This window comes from Urocitellus parryii, chromosome 5 (genome assembly GCF_045843805.1).
Source record: "Urocitellus parryii isolate mUroPar1 chromosome 5, mUroPar1.hap1, whole genome shotgun sequence".
Lineage (NCBI taxonomy): Eukaryota > Metazoa > Chordata > Mammalia > Rodentia > Sciuridae > Urocitellus > Urocitellus parryii.
Window position 1 is genome coordinate 179,247,276 of NC_135535.1, and position 19,281 is coordinate 179,266,556.

Genomic DNA, 19,281 nt, shown 5'->3' on the forward strand with positions numbered 1-19,281 from the left:
ATTTGTATAATTACATGTCATAGATATTTTTACAAGTAGTATAAATTAATGTAATATATAATGCCCCATTGTTTGGCTATTTCATAATTGCCAAAAATACTTTCTTTTTTAATATAGGTATACCTCTTTGATGATATTTAGATTATTTTTGAATTGTTAATATAAAAAGATTATGTGCAGGGCTGGGGTTGTGGCTCAGGGGTAGTATACTCACCTAGCATGTATGAGGCCCTGGGTTTGATCTTCAGCACCACATATAAATAAATAAAATAAAGGTATTGTGTCCAACTACAACGAAAAAAAAAGAAAACTGATATATATATATATATATATATAAAAAAAAGAAAACTGATATATATATATATATATATTTTACTTATGGACTTCTTCAGATGTTTTTCTAGATATAGAATGGGTGCACTATAGTGTATATGTGCTTTTATTTTCAGAGACAATGAAACATAGCACATTAAATACTACATAAATGTTTACTTTTTAACTGTCAGTATAACTAAGGACAGTTTGTCCAAGCCTTTGTAAATACTGAGGATTAAAATTCATGGGTTGACTTTCATGGATTTCTCAAGTAAAAAATCTTATTATCTGCAAAGAGTATTTCATTACAATGATCACAAAATTTTTGAAAAAAAGGTGTTTAATCTATGTTACTGATTGTGTACTTCCATGTCTTGCTCTTTCAGTGACTCTCTCTCTCTTCTCTCTCTCTCTCTCTCTCTCTCTCTCTCTCTCTCTCTCTCTCACACACACACACACACACACACACACACACACACAAATGAATATTTATTTATGATCATGAAACAATGTCAAATGTGGGAATAAGAAAACAGAGTGATTGGGAAATTCACATTGGAAAGCCTGATATTTTATGAGATTTGAAATGATTGTGGATTTGAAATCAGGAGGTAAGAGGCTGAAAGACTGACCATTTCATTTAGGAGATTTAGAATTGAAAAAGCATTTTTGTCAGATTCTGAGCAATACAATAAAAATATGGAGTTGAGAGCCTATCAAATAGGAAAAAAACAAACTAAATACCTTGGTCTCAGTTGATGCCTAAAGGTCACCATGAAAGTCTATATCCAAAGATAAAGATAGGTATGAAGTTGAAGACAAGCCTTAAGGCCAGAGTCCTGGATTGAATAATTATATTCACTAATTACATTGATCTACCCTTAAACGTGCTTCCTGAACACGTACTTCTGGCTGGAGAAAGGTAAAGTCATCCTGAACCTCAGATTACCATTACACTAATTTAAAGTAAAATGTGTAGCAATAATTGAAGAACATCTGACAAACATGTGACCACCTCAATAAATGTCAAAAATACCCTTTAGGTAATGTTCAAAACCTAGTTAAATTAAAAACTCTCAATAAACTAAGAAAAAGAGGGATCTCCATATTCTAAAAGAGGATAATTTCAAAATCTTACAAAATATATTTTTATTAACTATGAAATATTTTTTTTATTGTTGGTTGTTCGAAACATTACATAGTTCTTGATATATCATATTTCACACTTTGATTCAAGCAGGTTATGAACTCCCATTTTACCCCGTATATAGCTTGCAGAATCCCATCAGTTACACTTCCATTGATTTACATATTGACATACTCATGTCTGTTGTATTCTGCTGCCTTTCCTATCCTCCACTATCCCCCCTCCCCTCCCCTCCCCTCCCCTCTTCTCTCTCTACCCCCACTACTGTAATTCATTCCTCCCCCTTGTATTATTTTTCCCTTTCCCCTCACTTCCTCTTGTATGTAACCTTGTATAACCCTGAGGGTCTCCTTCCATCTCCATGCAATTTCCCTTCTCTCTCCCCTTCCCTCCCAGCTCTCATCCTTGTTTAATGTTGGTCTTCTTCTCGTGCTCTTCTTCCCTAGTCTGTTCTTAGTTACTCTCCTTATATCAAAGAAGACATTTGGCATTTGTTTTTTAGGGCTTGGCTAGCTTCACTTAGCATAATCTGCTCTAATGCCATCCATTTCCCACCAAATTCTATGATTTTGTCATTTTTTAATGCAGAGTAATACTCCATTGTGTATAAATGCCACATTTTTTTTATCCATTCGTCTATTGAAGGGCATCTAGGTTGATTCCACAGTCTTGCTATTGTGAATTGTGCTGCTATGAACATCGATGTAGCAGTGTCCCTGTAGCATGCTCTTTTTAGGTCTTTAGGGAATAGACCAAGAAGGGGAATAGCTGGGTCAAATGGTGGTTCCATTCCCAGCTTTCCAAGAAATCTCCATACTGCTTTCCAAATTGGCTGCACCAATTTGCAGTCCCACCAGCAATGAACAAGTGTACCCTTTTCCCCACATCCTCGCCAACACTTATTGTTGTTTGACTTCATAATGGCTGCCAATCTTACTGGAGTGAGATGGTATCTTAGGGTGGTTTTGATTTGCATTTCTCTGACTGCTAGCGATGGTGAGCATTTTTTCATGTACTTGTTGATTGTTTGTATGTCCTCCTCTGAGAAGTGTCTGTTCAAGTCCTTGGCCCATTTGTTGATTGGGTTATTTGTTATCTTATTGTCTAATTTTATGAGTTCTTTATATACTCTGGATATTAGGGCTCTATCTGAAGTGTGAGGAGTAAAGATTTGTTCCCATGATGTAGGCTCCCTATTTACCTCTCTTATTGTTTCTTTTGATGAGAAAAAAACTTTTTAGTTTGAGTAAGTCCCATTTGTTGATTCTAGATGTTAACTCTTGTGCTATGGGTGTCCTATTGAGGAATTTGGAGCCCGACCCCACAGCATGTAGGTCCTAGAAAAAGAAGAGCAAAACAACAGCAAAAGAAGTAGAAGGCAAGAAATAATTAAAATCAGAGCTGAAATTAATGAAATCGAAACAAAAGAAACAATTGAAAAAATTGACAAAACTAAAAGTTGGTTCTTTGAAAAAATAAATAAAATTGACAGACCCTTAGCCATGCTAGCAAAGAGAAGAAGAGAGAGAACTCAAATTACTAGCATACGGGATGAAAAAGGCAAGATCACAACAGACACTTCAGAAATACAGAAGATAATCAGAAATTATTTTGAATCCTTATACTCCAATAAAATAGAAGATAGTGAAGGCATCGATAAATTTCTTAAGTCATATAATCTGCCCAGATTGAGTCAGGAGGATACAGACAACCTAAACAGAAGAATATCAATTGAGGAAATAGAAGAAACCATCAAAAGATTACCATCTAAGAAAAGCCCAGGACCGGATGGGTATACAGCAGAGTTTTACAAAACCTTTAAAGAGGAACTAATACCAATACTTTTCAAGCTATTTCAGGAAATAGAAAAAGAGGGAGAACTTCCAAATTCATTCTACGAGGCCAACATCACCCTGATTCCGAAACCAGATAACTGTGAAATATTGAACTCTTTCCCCATAAAATTGAGATAAATAAGGTTATCCACTCTATTACTTCTATGTAATAGTATACTGGAGGATGTCAGTAAAAAAATGATAAAGACTCCTGAAAATTCCCTTCAACATGAAACAATGAGAGCACAATAAATTGAACTTTCTTTCAGACTTCTGGAAATTAGCCAAAGTTTTCAGAAATATTTCAAGAGTTTATTTAACAAAAGTGCATATATCTTAGTGAGAATAGTGATATTGTCTTGTTCTCTTGTTGTCTTGTTCCCTCTCTACATCTCCACATGTAGTGGAGCACTGAAAAGAGATAGCCCATGGTGAAAGCAGAGGTCTGACACTGGAGGCAGCAGCATGGAGTTGGAGCTCCCTCAAAGCTCTGTTCCAGAAACTTGTCATAATTTGACTCATCTTGTGGATCTCTGGAAATCCCACATGTAGAGCTATTTGTATATTGCCAGGACTTTGAGCTTTCCTACTACCAAAGCCATATGTGGAAGACAATTGGAGGCAATTTTTGAGCATTGTGCATGACTGAAATCATGAATAACAGTTGAAGAAATTAATAGGTTAACTAAGAAGCTTAAAAGAAAAAGATGATGAATGAACTTGTTTTAGTCAGCATTTTCACTTCTGTGACTCAAAGAACAGAAAAGAGTAAAGTTAAAGGTGGAAAATTTTATTTGAAGGCTCATTATTTCAATGGTATCAGTCAATAGACAGCCAGTCCATTCCTTGAGTCTCAATGAAAAGTTGAACATCATGGCAGAAGAGTACGGTGGAGGGAAGAAGCTCACATGATTATCAGGAAGCAAAGAGAAATATCTACTTGCCAGATGCAAATATATACCCCAAAGGCAAACCCCAATGCCCTACTTCCTCCAGCCATAGCTACCTGCCTTCAGTTACAACTAAGTCAATCCATCAGGTGATTAATTCACTAGTTACAACTATTATAACTTAAACATTTTTACCTTTAAACCAACTTGCAGTGACCCACACATGAGCTATTGGGGGACACCTCACATACAAACCATAACAGAGCTGTTCATAAATGACATCAAGTATGTCTGACATACTCCTGGGGCATTAGAACACCATGAATGTTCACGATAGATCTAAGAAGGTCCTAAGTTTTCACCTTAGTCCAACTTCAGGTTTCTGTATAACGTGGATCAAAAATAAAAAATTAAGCAGAACTTACCAAATGATCTAGAACTCCATTTAAGGGTATTTGCCTAAAACAATTGAAAGCATGCACTGGAATAGATAGATATTTGTACATCCATGTTTACCCAAAATAGCTGAAGGTAAGAAAACTCCAAAATATGCATCAATGGAAGAATGGTTACACAAAATGTGGCCAATACAGTCAATAGAATATTTCCCAGCCTTAAGTTATAATGACACATTTTACCAAATGGTTGAAGCTTGAACACAACCAAACCAATAAGATCCTATTTTTGTGAGATACCTGGGGTAGTCAAATTCATGGACTGAAAGTAAAATGGTAGTTTTCGGGGGAAAATGAAATAGGAGATGTTGTTTAATTGGTATAGACTTTTAGTTTAGGAGAATAAAAAAAAATCTCTGGAGATGATTCTTGGTGCTAGTTGCACAATAATGCAAAAATACATGTCATTCAATTTACATGTTATACATATTTACTACAGCAAATAATATATGGTTTGTACATGTGTGTGTGTGTGTGTATGTGTATGAGAGAGAGACAGAGAGAGAGAGAGAGAGAGAGAGAGACTCTCCTGAATATGAACAAAATATACAAAATATACACCCTAAAGCCTCACCCTCAGGGCCCACCTCCTCCAGTCACACCCTACCTACCTACAGTTATCACCCAGTTGATCCTTATCATGGTATTAATTGGCTGATTGGGTTAAGACTTTCATTACCCAATCTTTACACCTCTAAAACCTCTTGCAATGTGTCACACACCTGGGGGCACATCTATTATCTAAATCCTAAGAGAGGGATTTAACTAAAATTCAATATTGGTCAGAGTGTCTTAGAGACTTATGAGTTTAGGTGCATAGAACTTCAAATTACAAAGAGTACTTTGGAGCTGAGTCACATTATACTGCCGCAGCAGAAGTCATCACAAAGGAGAGGGGTTACAGAAAGAGAATCACAGTGTGAATTGGCATGGAAAATCCTGGGGATCAGAAAAGTTGACTAAACTTTGTTGCTCCAGAATCTTCACAGCGAACAGGTGTTTGAAAAGCCGTCTGTATTTCTTAACTGGCCATAGAAAGCTGAGGCTGGGAGTCGCCCTGAAGAGGGCACACTGCAGCCCCCTGCTGCAGGAGCCTGGATGATCATGGCAAACATTGCCATACCGCTTCCACAAGTGCCTGGGTGTGGGCTACAGTGTACCTAGCAGAGCATGAGTGAAACAATCATAAGGATTTGCCCAAGGGGATTTAAGTCAGAAAAATAAAGGCAGATCTAACTCATATTCCCTTTGAATCTGGCAACTCACATGACCAGCTGGAGAGAGATGGGACACTGAACAGGAGGGTGCATTCACTCAGGGACTAAGCCTGACAAGTTCGCATTTGTGGGTAGCAGAGTGTGTGGACTGGCTCCTCTGCTGTCTGAGTAGAATTCTTGGGAGATCCCTGACATCCAGACTCTCAGTAGAACTCAGCATTTGCCAGGTCCTCAGGTGTGTTGGTCGAATCTCTCTCTCCAGAGCAGATACCATCCAACAAGACCCCTGAGGCCTTATTAGACTTAAGCCCCCACTGCTGGATTCCTCCTCATAAAACTCTGCAGCAGCTCCCCCCTGGAATGCCTCAATCTTGTCTGCCCAGACAAAACTTCAGTCTACAGTACTTCCCATTCCATCCTACCTTGTACTGGTGAGAAGGGAAGCTGAGAGCTACCTCAACCAGCTTCAGTTTTAGGCCACTCCAACTGACAGATCAGTGAGCAACACAAAAAGAGGAAGGGGTTAGCAACTTCCAGTCTTTTAACACTCTCTCTCTCTCTCTCTCTCTCTCTCTCTCTCTCTCTCTCTCTCTCTCTCTTTCTCTTATTGTTCTGGAACCCTAGAGCCCATCTCTTCTCTTAGGACTAACTTTTAAAACATCCTCTGAGATTTTCCCTTTGACCATCTTCTTGGACCTTCTGTTTTTGCATCCATCTTGTCTTTTGTTTTCTTTTGCTCTCATCTGGAAGAATATCCCTCCCCCTCACAAAAAGTGCATGAGAAATACAATGGTTAATTTTAGATATCCACTTGACTAGATTAAGTGATATTCCATAGCATAATTTTGGGGTGTTTTCAAGAGCATGACTCTGTCAATTCTCATGCCCTTAGACTCGTTCTCCAGGCTGCTGTCATCTATTTATCATCAATCTATCTATAAGTCTCATTTGATTCTCTCTCTTTCTCTGAAGACCTCTAATACAGGAATTCAATTTACTGATATATCTTTATTAATTAGTTGAAAATTGGCTGAACTTAGGTTTCTAGATTTTAAATAGTTTCTCTTAGAATCTTCAAGGCAGCGGGTGTACTGCTCCATGCCTGTAATCCCAACAACCTCCAATACCTTAAAAAAAAATCACCAAGGCCTATCTCTAAAAAATTCTAGTATACTGTGATGTTTTTGAGAAATTGCAATCCTTCCTGAATCTTGATCCTTGGTGTGAAATTGGGTTTTGTTTTGTTTTCTTTGAAATCTGAAAACTTCTTTGCACTTTTTATTTATTTTTATTTTTGAGAGAGAGAGAGAGAGAGAGAGAGAGAATTTTTTAATATTTATTTTTTAGTTTTTGGCAGACACACAACATCATTATTTTTTTTTAATGTGGTGCTGAGGATTGAACCCAGCACCCCGAGCATGCCAGGTGAGCATGTTACCGCTTGAGCCACATCCCCAGGCCCTGCACTTTTTATTTTTAAAATACCTTTCCATTAAATATTAACAATTATTAACTGTATATCAATTACCTACCAATAAAGACATAAAACTAAAAGATGCTGAGTCCAATAAGAATTAAAATCAACTGATTAGAAAATATTATTTTAAAGCCAGATTGTCCTGGGGTTCACCTCCTTGTTCTGATGTGTGAACCAGAACAAGATACTTAAGAAAGCCTTGTCTGAATTATCTTCATAGTTGTAGGATATAATATGATATCTTAGGCTTTGTTATAACCTCACACCCCCAAAATATCTACATCTTAATCCTTGAAACCTGTGAACCCATAAATTTCTTACTTTACATGATAAAAGGGACATTGTAGGTGTGATTATGTCAAGGGTCATGACATGGATAGATTCTACTGTATTATGTAGGTGTGTCCAATGCAATCATCAAGGTTTTTGTTTGTTTGCAGGGGGTTAGTTACCAGAGATTGAACTCAAATGTGCTTAACCACTGAACCACATCCCCAGCACTTTTTATGTATTATTTGATACAGGATCTCTCTAAGATGCTTGGGTACTCTCTAAATTTCTGAGGCTGGCTGTGAACTTGCAATCATTCCACATCAGACTCCCAAGCCAATAGGACCACAGGAGTGTACCACCACAACTAGGTTCAGCAAGATTTGTATAAAAGAAAAATGAGAGGATATAAGGAGAGAGCAGATGTGTTGACTGATGTTCAATTGATGTGACAAAGGACTCAGAAGCCAAGGGATGCTGGCAGAATGTACAGGAGGAAAACAAATAGGGTAATGGATCTCCCCTAGCGCCTTCAAAAGGAACCATCTCAGCTGACAGAATCATTTAGCCCAGAGGAGATGGCATTGGATCTTTGAACTTCAGAACTGTAAGATAGTTAATGCATGTTTCTCACTCATTATATTTGTGGTAATTTATTCAGGCAGTAATAGTGCATAACACAAATACTATTTATCTCATATGTTTATGAGAAAGAGTAATTTTAAAAAAGAGCAAATGGCAAAAGCAGGGTAGGGGAAATAGAAGTTCAATGATGGGGAAGGTGGTGGTGAAGGAAAAATTATAAGTTTTGGTAAGATACTAAGAGTAGCATCATTGAGAATTATCAGATATAAGGCTACCTCTTGTTCCTTCTGTCAATACCTGATTGATATATTTTCTTTTGCCAATCAAGAATGTTAAAAATGGATACAATGTAGTTTTCGATTGCACTTTTTATTTTTAACCTATTTCGATATGTTTTTTTGTTGACATGTACTGATCACATGCATTATGGAGGTATATTGTGAAACTGTGATACATGCATACCTGGTATCATGATTAAATCAGGATTATTAACACAATCATCATCTCAACTATTTTTCCTTTATTTATGGGCTGGATATTTAATATCTCCCCTTTAGGAATTTTGAAGTATGCAACTTTATTGTGAACATAGTCACCATGTTCTGCACTAGATTATTAGAACCCATTCCTCCTCTCTGCCTAAAACATTGCACCTTTAACTAACTTCTCCTCTTTACCCATCCATTCACACTGTCACCCCTTCCCAAGTGGTAACCATTACTTATCACTACTCTAAGAGTCTGACTTCTTTATATTACACACAAAAGTGAAACCATGTGCCTTTATCTTCCTATGCCTGACTTATTTTACTTTACATAATTTCCCAAAGGTTTTCCTTGGTTTAATAGTGATATACCACAGTAATAATACACAAGAGTATTGAAATACAGAGTGGCTCATTTAAGTCTTATAATAAATAAGTGAATAGGAAGCATGCCCTTGTGACAACTGAGGAAACTCTCTCCAATGGGGGTTGGATGATCACTGGATTTCAAAGAAATAGAATGGTGAGAAGCAGGTCAGAGAAGACATGCCTGAGAGAGAAGGAGATGGAGCATGCCCCAAAGAGAAGATTCCAGATGAGAGCACAGCAGCAGACAGATTGTTCTTCATCAGACAGGAATGAAGCAGATTTGGTATGCAGGTGGAACAGAAACAAATCCATTGAAAACTGGGGTGGTATCAATATCTTTTGGGTCAACCACAGATTTCAGGTGAAAGTTCTGTAAAATGGTGGTCAGGATTAAGAACAGTTCCATGCGGGCCAGACCTTCTCCTACACAAATCCGTTTTCCTGAAAATAACCAAGATAGAAAGAGTTAATACTCCTTGAACAGCATATTTTTGACTGGCACAAGAAAAATGCAGATTCGTTATTGGATGGATGGATGGATGTAAGAAGAGTAAATATGGGGCTGGGATTGTAGTGGAGTGGACGAGCATTTGCCTAGCACATGTGAAGCACAGTTTGATCCTCAGCACCACATAAAAATATATTAATAAAATAAAGTTATTGTGTCCATTTACAAATAAAAATTTAAAAAGACTAAATATAAAGAATGGCTGATTAGAAGAATGAACACATCTGTTATCCACCAAATAATTTATCAGCACTCTTCATTCAATCAGTATTCATTGAGCATCAGCTCTATGGCAAGAAATTTATTAACCATGTGGACATTAAAACTGTTCTTTTGACAGTTCATGCTTCGGTCAATCTTTTCCCAGAAACACAAGCTCAGTATGTTCCCTGTTTCACTCTGATGTTCCATGGTCTTTCCTCCCTTTAATCAGATCTGAATATTCTTATCAGCCTTAAACATACAATGCAATTTCATGCTATATCTCATGCTGTTTCTTTTTGACTAGGATGCACTTCATACATCTCTCAGATCCTAGATCAACTGCTCTTTTTCTTTTGCACTTTTTGTGATTCCTCCAGGTTGTAGATTCTCATCTTCTTTGGCTTTACTCAGCAATGAAGCCTAGATTATTTGAATCATTACTTTCTATTTTTCTAGTGTTCTGAAATAAGAGTTCCATTAAGGCAGGGCTCAATCTTTGTCATATTCGTATCTACATTGCCAGACCTAAAAGCAAGATGAAGAGCCAAAGAATGAATTTAGGCAATGATATGCCAGAAACTCAGTATTACACTCATAAGGTGTGAAAGGCACCATATCCAAAGGAGGAACTAGATGCAGGGAGATCAAGTGGCACTGGTGTCCTTAAAGAATAATCAGCACATGACCAGGAATGAAACTCGCACTGTTCATGCACTGTGTAAAATCAGGCTACAGCATCATTACTGGGTTGGACTAGGGGATTTGGGAAAATTGACGTAGTTCATAGAATAATAATCCCAAGGTTTGCTGACCTTCATTTTCCAGTCACAAAATTCTGGCATCCTTCTTCAAGAGCAAATATCCTAGTACTATGATTCATTGTCTCCCTTAAAGTGCTGTGTCTCTCTTCAGTCTATTTTCTTTGCCTCTTACAAGGCAGCTCTAATGTCCTTTCTTTTATGTGAATGTCACTCAATCTATTTTATGCCCCACTGTGTGCTATGAGTAAACAGGAAAGAGGCATTTTCTCCCTCTGCCATCATGAACAACCAATCCTTTTTTGCTCTCTCCCACGGGATTAGTCATATTGTATTACAATAATCTATTTATTCATATGCTTGGCTAACTGGAGTGTGGTTCCCTTTTGGTGGCCCATGGCATGCTGTGGATACTTATCATACCTAGAGCTCAGGGGGAAAATGAGAGGCACCACATGAAATATACTTACCAAAGTTGTGAAGTTAGGTTCTTTTTACAGGGAAGATGAGGATAGTGGAGGTGAATTTAATCTTCTAAGAAGAGTTCTGGGAGTGCAGTGTTGTATTTTGAGGCATGATTAAATCTACCCTCATTGTAGCTTTCTTACTTTGGAAGATCTAGTCAATTTTCCCAAAGCCCCAGTAGTCCAACCCAGTAGTGATGTTGTAGCTTGATCTTGCACAGTGCATGGCACTAGGAGTTTTTTTCCTGATCAAAGAACATTTCTACCAGCCCTCAAAATAAGCATTGTGTGAGTTTAACTGATCCCATGAAGGTGTTTTTTCCCCCTGAAGCACCAATGCAAATACATTTCTATTACCTGTTAAGAAAGGTATGAAGTAATCACTCTTCTTGAATTTGCTTCTCTCATCCAGGAAATGACCAGGGTCAAACTTCTCTGGGTTGGGGAATTCTTTGTTGTCATGCAGCACAGATGTCAGTGATGTTATTATGGTTGTACCCTGCAATAAACAGTCACGGATAAACCAAGTTTTAAAGAAGTCATGGAGCTAGAGGAAATGTTGGACTTTACTTAGTCCAAATGTTATGATAAGAAACCCTTGTCCAAAGAAGACCACTGATATTTCTTAGTTAGGCATCAAGTAATAAAATGCATGAGTTTAAGGACAGTGCCTATGACCTTGCTAAATTGTCCCCAATGGCATTTGAAGTACTTGAGCACCAAACCTTTTGTTCTCCTTAACATCAAACTTGGATGCTGGTGTCTGCTCCTACTCAATACTCTATTTTATCACTTTAGTTTTCACACATATTGAGTAGGATTATGCTTTAAAATAGGTCACTTTTGGCTCTTAAAATATCCAGGATATTGTTTATAAGATGATTCTGAGATAATAAAAAGTATGGCAAAAAACAACTCAATGTTTGACATGGTCACAATGTTTGGTTCTCCTTAGAAATGTGGGGGTGTCCTTTTTTCACATAAATCCTAGGTTTACACCCCCCAATGCAAAAGCAATACTAAATTTAAAGTAAGCATCATTTTCAACAATTTGGTGAAGATTATCAATTAAGGCTAAAATTTTTTAAGTATTCCATTTTTGTTTTAGTTAGTATGTGAGGATGTTTATTTTTCCCCATTTTTTGGTACATTACAATTATACATACAGTGGGATTTTTTATTTTACATTTAGACTTGCACATGATTTAACAGTATAATTTGGTCAGTATCCTTTCCTAGTACTTCTCCTTTTCCCCCCCTCTAAACTCCCCCTCGGTTCCCTTTGTCTTCTCCACTGATTTTCATCAATTGTAATGAGATCTCCTATAGATTTTTTTCCTATTCGTTTTTTTTCTAACTTCTACAGATAGCAGGAGACAATGTCCCTTGACTTTCTGAGTTTCATATTTTGCTTAACATAATGCTTTCAGCTTCTGTGTGTTTTCCTGAAAATGACATAATTACATTTTTTATGGATAAATAAAACTCTACTGTGCATATGTATCACATATTCTTTATTCATTCATCTGTTGATGGATATTCAACCTGGATCTTATGTTGACTATTGTGGATAATGCTGCTACATAAATGGTGCATGTTTCACTTTAGTATGCTGACTTTAAGTCTTTAGAAAAAATGCCGAGGAGGGGTGTACCAGATCATGTGGTGGTTCCTGAAGATACAAATGTTTCCTGAGGATATAAAGACAGATATGTCTTCAAAAAGTTGTGTTAGAAGAACTGGGCACTTTTCCTAGAGAAACTGATAGGCTGGGCATGGTGGCATGTGCTTGTAGCCCCAGCTGTTATGAAGGCTAAGGAATTAAGATTGCTTGAACCCAGGAGTTTGGAGCCAGACTGGGAAACATAGAGAAATCTTCTCTCAAGAAAATGAGAAGAAAACAAAGGAACATGTTTCATAAGCATTATTTGATATTACCAATAATTAACCTAAAATAAATCAACAACTTAATTGCAGGAGCTAGGATTATCAAAATTAATAAAAGAAGAATAAATTGTGCAATCCTGTGCCAGGAAATACCCTTTTTAATGTATGAAATAAAGCACAAGTTATAAAAGAAAAAAATGATTCTATCAGTTTAGCATAAAGTTAAAAATTATGCAATAATCTCAGTCTTAGGTATTTACTCAATAGAAAAGGAAATATATTCCACCTCAACATTTTTACACAAATGTTCATATTGATTATATTTAAAAAACAAAGCTAGAAACAACCAAAATTTTCCATCTCCTTATGTGTGAAAAAAAAAACATTCATGGTATTCATTGTAATGGAACAGAGATCAGTAATAAAATAGAATGAACTATTAATACATGAAAATGAAAATGAATCTAAAACAGGTTCCATTACATTAAAAAAACACAGAGATACATGAAAATATTTGAGAGACCAGCAGTGTATAAGGAAGGGATCGGGGTAGGAGGAGGGGAGGGCACAGGAAGGTACTGGGGAGTGAAATTGATGTTATTGTTATGTGCATGCATGAATCAGCCACAATGAAATACTCTATTCTGTAAAATTATCATACGTCAATAAAAAAATTTTAAAAGAAGCTTGGTTCTATATAAGAAGAGTACTGGAGAAAGAATAAATGAAGGCAAAACTGCCAGAGATAAAAAAAAATTTGATTCTGTATTGTTCTGTCATATTCTATCATATGACTTTTGTGATAAATCCAACCATAGGTACAGAAAGCAGATCTGTGATCACCAGGGCCTGGAAGTGAGGAAGTATGATTGATTGTAGTAGGAGGATGAAGAAACTTTATGTGGTAATGGACATATTACATAGACACAGTGTCTCACTATGCTGTCTAGGCTGATTTCAAACTTGTGGGCACAAGCAATCTTCTTGCCACAGCCTCCTGAGTAGCAGACGTTATAGTTATACACCATCATGCCCAGCAATATATTATAACTTAATTGTTGTGGGGTTACATCACCGCATGTATTTGTCATAACTCAGTGGACTGTACCCATAGGAGAGTCAGTTATAGACTGGGGATATAGCTCAATAGCAGAATGCTTGCTTAGCATGCCCAAGGTCCTGGGTTTGATCACCAGCACCAACAAAACTAAAAGAGAGAGGGAATTTTATATTACATCACATTACTTAGATCTCCATTAAAAATAAAATAGACTGAGTAATATTCCATTGTGTGTATATATATCACATTTTCTTTATCCACTCTTGTGTTGTTGGGCACCCAAAATACAACCTACTGTCATGTATAACTAAAAAACACAAATAAAGAAATAAAAATAGAATAAGGCATTGTATCAAAATGAATATATAGTGAAAAATAAGTCTCCCTCTCACTTTACCACAGAACATAATTTGGACTTTTCAGAAACAACTGTTGCCACCAATTAGTAATATATTTCTTCATAATTAATCTATGCATGTAAAGCAAGTAGATCTCTATGTAACAGGATTATGCAACTTCTTACTTTGCTATTTTTCATCCAACTAGCAGATATTCCACTGTATTTTCATTTTGTAGTCAATAAAAATTTTTAGATATGTTGATATATACATCCACAGTATATATCCTGAATAACACAAATGTACTAGTACACTGCTGATAAGCATTAGGCAATTTGTAAGATTTCTTTGTGACAAGCAACTATGTAATGAGAACATATTGGATATTCCTATTTGTACATGGAGTATATGCCAAAATTTGGACTTTCCACATCATAGTATATACATTTTATATTTGCTTTGCATTTTTAAATATGTACCAGAGATGTAAATGAGGGGTGCTTAACAACTGAGCTACATTCCCAGCTCCAGTTATTTTTATTTGTTTATCATTTGAGATAGAGTTTTGTTTTGAAATTGCAATCCTCCTGTCTCAACTTCCTGAATTGCTATGATTATAGGTAAATACCACTGTGCCTGATTTACACATTTTTTATTTTAATAGATACTGCCAAATTATTCTTCAAAATGGGTGTATCTGGCTCAATTCTTACAGCATTATAATGAAGCAAATAATGCATTATCAACAGTGTGCCAATGAGAAAGCCAAGACTCAAAGGGATTGGACATGTACCCAAGAGTAACAGTAAGAGTTGCAGAGCTAGAGTTCATACTGAAGTAAGTTTTCCCTATTCTTAGGTAAGATAAATCATTAGATTAAGGTAACTTGCATTTCTAAGTAGCTGCCTCACGTTTTATTTTATTGGATGCAGTTGACAGAAGGTGGTACCCGATTCTTTTAGAAGAGACTAAAAGGAAATATTATATGCATGTGATATGTGGGGGGAGACAGGGCAGTTTTTTTGTCTTCAACCTTTCTGATTCAGTTATTAAGTATGAACATCTGTCTTAGAGGTGAAATTGCTCCATTGTTAGACTATTTAACATTTTAGAAAGGTATTATGATGTATGCACTATAGATATTTATGATATTCCCAATGGGGTAATGCAGGATAATATTATATAAGAGAATAAAATACATGAATATTTTTAGCAAAATAAATGATTATTTCAAAGAAAGTGGAATAAAAAAAGAATATAATTGATTCACTCAAACTCTGTTCCACATTGGCAACTCTGTGAGACAGCAGTAAAATGCATTTTTTTTTGCAGGCCTTTCAGTGGTGAACAATTTTTTTAATGTACTCATTACGGTGTGATGTATACATGCATAATGATCAAATCAGGGCAAGTAGCATTTTCATCACCTTTTGTTTCTTTGGTAACATTTGAACTCGTCTCTTCTGGCCATTTATAAGATACATAATAGATTATTGTAAACTAAAATTATCCTAATGTGCTGTAGAACACTAAGATTTATTGCCACTATTTATTTGTTGCCCCTCATCCACAGATGATGAAAGATACTGAACTCTACTTGGAAGAAGCCTAAGATATGTGCTGTCCAACACAATAATCTCATGCCACATATTTAAATTTAAATTAGATAAAATTAAACTAAAATATACATAAATTTAAAATGAGTTCACATAAGTTAAAATGAATTCATTTCATTTCCTTACTTGCACTAATCATATCATAAGCACTGAAAAGGTGTATATGGCTAGTAACTACTGTATTGGGTAACAGAGATATAGAACATTTCTATCATTCAGAAAGTTCTATGAGCAGAGCTCAGACCAGTAATTTGTAAATCACAATCCATCCAAATCCAGTCTGTCATCTGTTCACATACTGCCTTTTATCTAGTAACTTTTTAAATTGAAAAATATGCATCTTTTCTGACATGGAAATTACAAGAATCACTGTTCATAACTATTGGAACACATGTTTTTCACTCATTTACATATCATCTATGAGGGTTTTTGTGTAGCTATGGCAGAGGAAAAAAAGTGACAGGAGAGACCCCATCATGTAAAAGACTAAAATATTTACTATCTGGACCATTAGAGAAGAAGTTTGCTAAGTTACCTTAGATAATTATGTTTGCCTTGCAGAGTGTTCAATCCCATGACAGCAGAACTTTTTTTTTTTTTATAATTCATAAGGGGTCATTAGAATAAGGTATGCAGTGAGCAAACTCCTTTCACTGAATTCTACCATGCAGAAAGGAAAAGCTCATTTCCTTGGTTTCTGGACCCTCTTTACTCAAAAAACGCCAGGCATAAAAGATATCCTGCTTGTATTATTTGCTGAAAAATAAGAATAAATTGAAAAAAATCTAACTCTTGTATGAAATCTGTCATCACCAGCTCAAGGCCCATCACCTCTCAGGAAAGTCTTCCCCAGAAGATGAAAAGAGTGTTTCTAACCTTACTATAATTGTAATTTTTTCTCCACCATGAAAACACAAATTTTAGTTCTATCAGTGGTAACCTGCATTAGTAATATGTTCTGGCTTTAAGTGAAATAGAGTAGCTTGGAATATATTGACCAGAAAGTCTAAATAAAAATAGAAAGTGTATGTTAGACTCATTGGAAAGCTGTTATCAGGTAATGTTTATCTTTTTTCCAGAAAGTTTTCTCTCCTCCCCTACCTGGTAGTCAGAATGCTACAACACCTCCTGACCTGACTCAGAGTTGTTGACTAACACAGCTGAAAACTGACCACAGCTATAAGCCAACCTCTGAGGTTCCCCCTGCAATCGTGCAAATGTGCTTAGGCAAATATTACCAGGCAATCCAAAGATACAACTAAGAGGCCACAAAAAGAAAGTAGGAGTACAGAAAGGCAATGAAAATAGTCTCAAAGTAGGAAATATGATCTCCCTCATTTTATGAGGCCAGCATTACTTTGACAGAGATATGACAATGTCATTTCAATAAGAAAAATTGGAGACTAATCTGTCAAAAATATGAATACAAAAGACTGGGGAGTGATATTGGCTGTATTGTGTGCATGCACAAATATGTAACAGTAAATTCCATCAATATGTACAAAAATAATGCACTGATAAAAAATATGGGAAGAGAAAAAGTCTTTATCAAATTGTGGATCAAATTCTGCTGTGTGCCAGTACTTATAATATGCATATTTAGAGGAGAAAGGACCAACATATATGATCATAAACACATGATCAATGGATGCAGGGAGTCTATTTGATAAAATTATACATTAGTGTTAAACAAATGATACAGTATAAGAAAAGGAAGCCTTCCCTCATCTGATCAAGAATATCTGCCCAAATGTATATATAACATCACACTGAATAGTATATTGTTAAACCTTAACCTTCTGCTAGAATAAAAAAATAATGATTAAAAGCATGTTCAACATACCATTTCTGTTCAACACTGTGTTGGAAATGCAAGCAAGAACAATAATGTAAGAAACAGAAATTAAGGTCACTAGAAATGGAAAATAACAGATACAACTAACAAGATGGAAGGATAATATACATAAGAATTTCCAAAAGAATCTAAAGACAAATTATTATTAATGATTTAAAAAGTTAACAAGAATTCTAGATATAAAGTCATTAAATAAAACTGTAACAATATGTCCATGTGCCAAGAACAACAAATTCGAAAAGGCATTATTTAAATTGGACAATTTCTAGTAGCTTTCAAAATATTAATTACCTAATTAAAAATTTCTCAAAAAGTATAGAAACCACTCTATTAAAAACAAAACATTATTGGAAAAAAAATTTTAAAAACTGAAAGAAAATGAGAACATACACAATGTTCTTTAACGGAAATATTCAACATGTCAAGATGCCAATTCTTTCCAAACTGATTTACCGATTTAATAGCATGCTGAAAAATATCCCTGGAGAGTGTTTTAGAAAATTCACAAACTGTTTCTAAAATTGGTTTGGAAATACACACAGTTGAGAGTAGACAAAACAAACTTGAAGGAGCAAAAGAAATCAGGAGAGTTCACCTTGCTGGATGTCAGGAACAATTATGGAGCCTCATGACCTAGTCTGGCTGCATGGGTGAGTTTTGTACTTCTCTTATCCTGTGTTGGCAAGGATTGGGGCCACACTGCAAAGATGGGGACTTCCATGTGAGAAAAAGAATCTTACCTTGGGAATGAAGTAGTTTCTGAAATTAATATCACAGGTCACTGCATGGGGTGTATTGGTTGGAACAAGGTCAATGTATCTCTGGATCTCATGCAGGACAGCTTCTGTGTAGGGCATACTGCTCCTGTCCTGCATGCAGGGACTGCGGTGTCTGCCAATCACATGGTCAATCTCTTCCTTGACTTTAGCTGGTAAGAAACAAATAAGAACAAATGGAAAAGAGAAAAATAATATATTTCTTAAAATAATTCAGGGTTATGTGAGGCATTGTGTGTGTATCCAAAAGTTATTATAGACATGACTTATATGCAACAAGCACTTCTGTACATGTAAAAAGATCACCATAATACTTTCTCTATTTATCAATACTTATCAACAAGTATTGATACACATATAAAAACACATATATACATACACATAAGTATATAGGAGTCATATACATTCATGAATCTCCTAAAAGCTAGGTATTAAAATATATCTATAAATTCTAGCATCTATGATAGCAAATAGAAATAGAAACTATGAAAAGTTTAAAAAATCAAGTCATCACATAAGTAATTAAATAATTAATATCATCATGGAAAGAAAAACAAGAAACATAATTTTACACCAAAATAATATATGACATTATAGAATTAAATTCTACTAATGGATATGTATGCATGTCTCTGTGCATGTGTATATTTGTGTATGAGTGTGTTTGTGTTTTTCTGTGGGACCCTTTTCAGTCACTCATTCCTTAATTGTAGACTTTTTGAATCATTTAAAAAATATCTTCTGAAATGTTCTTACTTTTGAATAATGATA

General features: G+C 35.7%; 1 protein-coding gene across 3 annotated transcripts in view; it reads right to left on the minus strand.

Annotated features, from left to right (window-relative positions):
• Positions 1-7,437: 7,437 nt before the first annotated feature.
• LOC144254908 (cytochrome P450 2C18-like) overlaps positions 7,438-19,281 on the minus strand; it is a 34,231-nt gene continuing 22,387 nt past the window's right edge. For all 3 annotated transcript variants that reach the window (XM_077798764.1, XM_077798763.1, XM_077798762.1), the window contains 3 exons: positions 18,475-18,662; positions 11,336-11,477; positions 7,438-9,485 (listed from right to left, as the gene is read on the minus strand). In XM_077798764.1, coding sequence (XP_077654890.1) covers positions 9,304-9,485; positions 11,336-11,477; positions 18,475-18,662 — 512 coding nt within the window. In that variant the 3' untranslated portion in view covers positions 7,438-9,303. The remainder of the gene's footprint in view (positions 9,486-11,335; positions 11,478-18,474; positions 18,663-19,281) is intronic.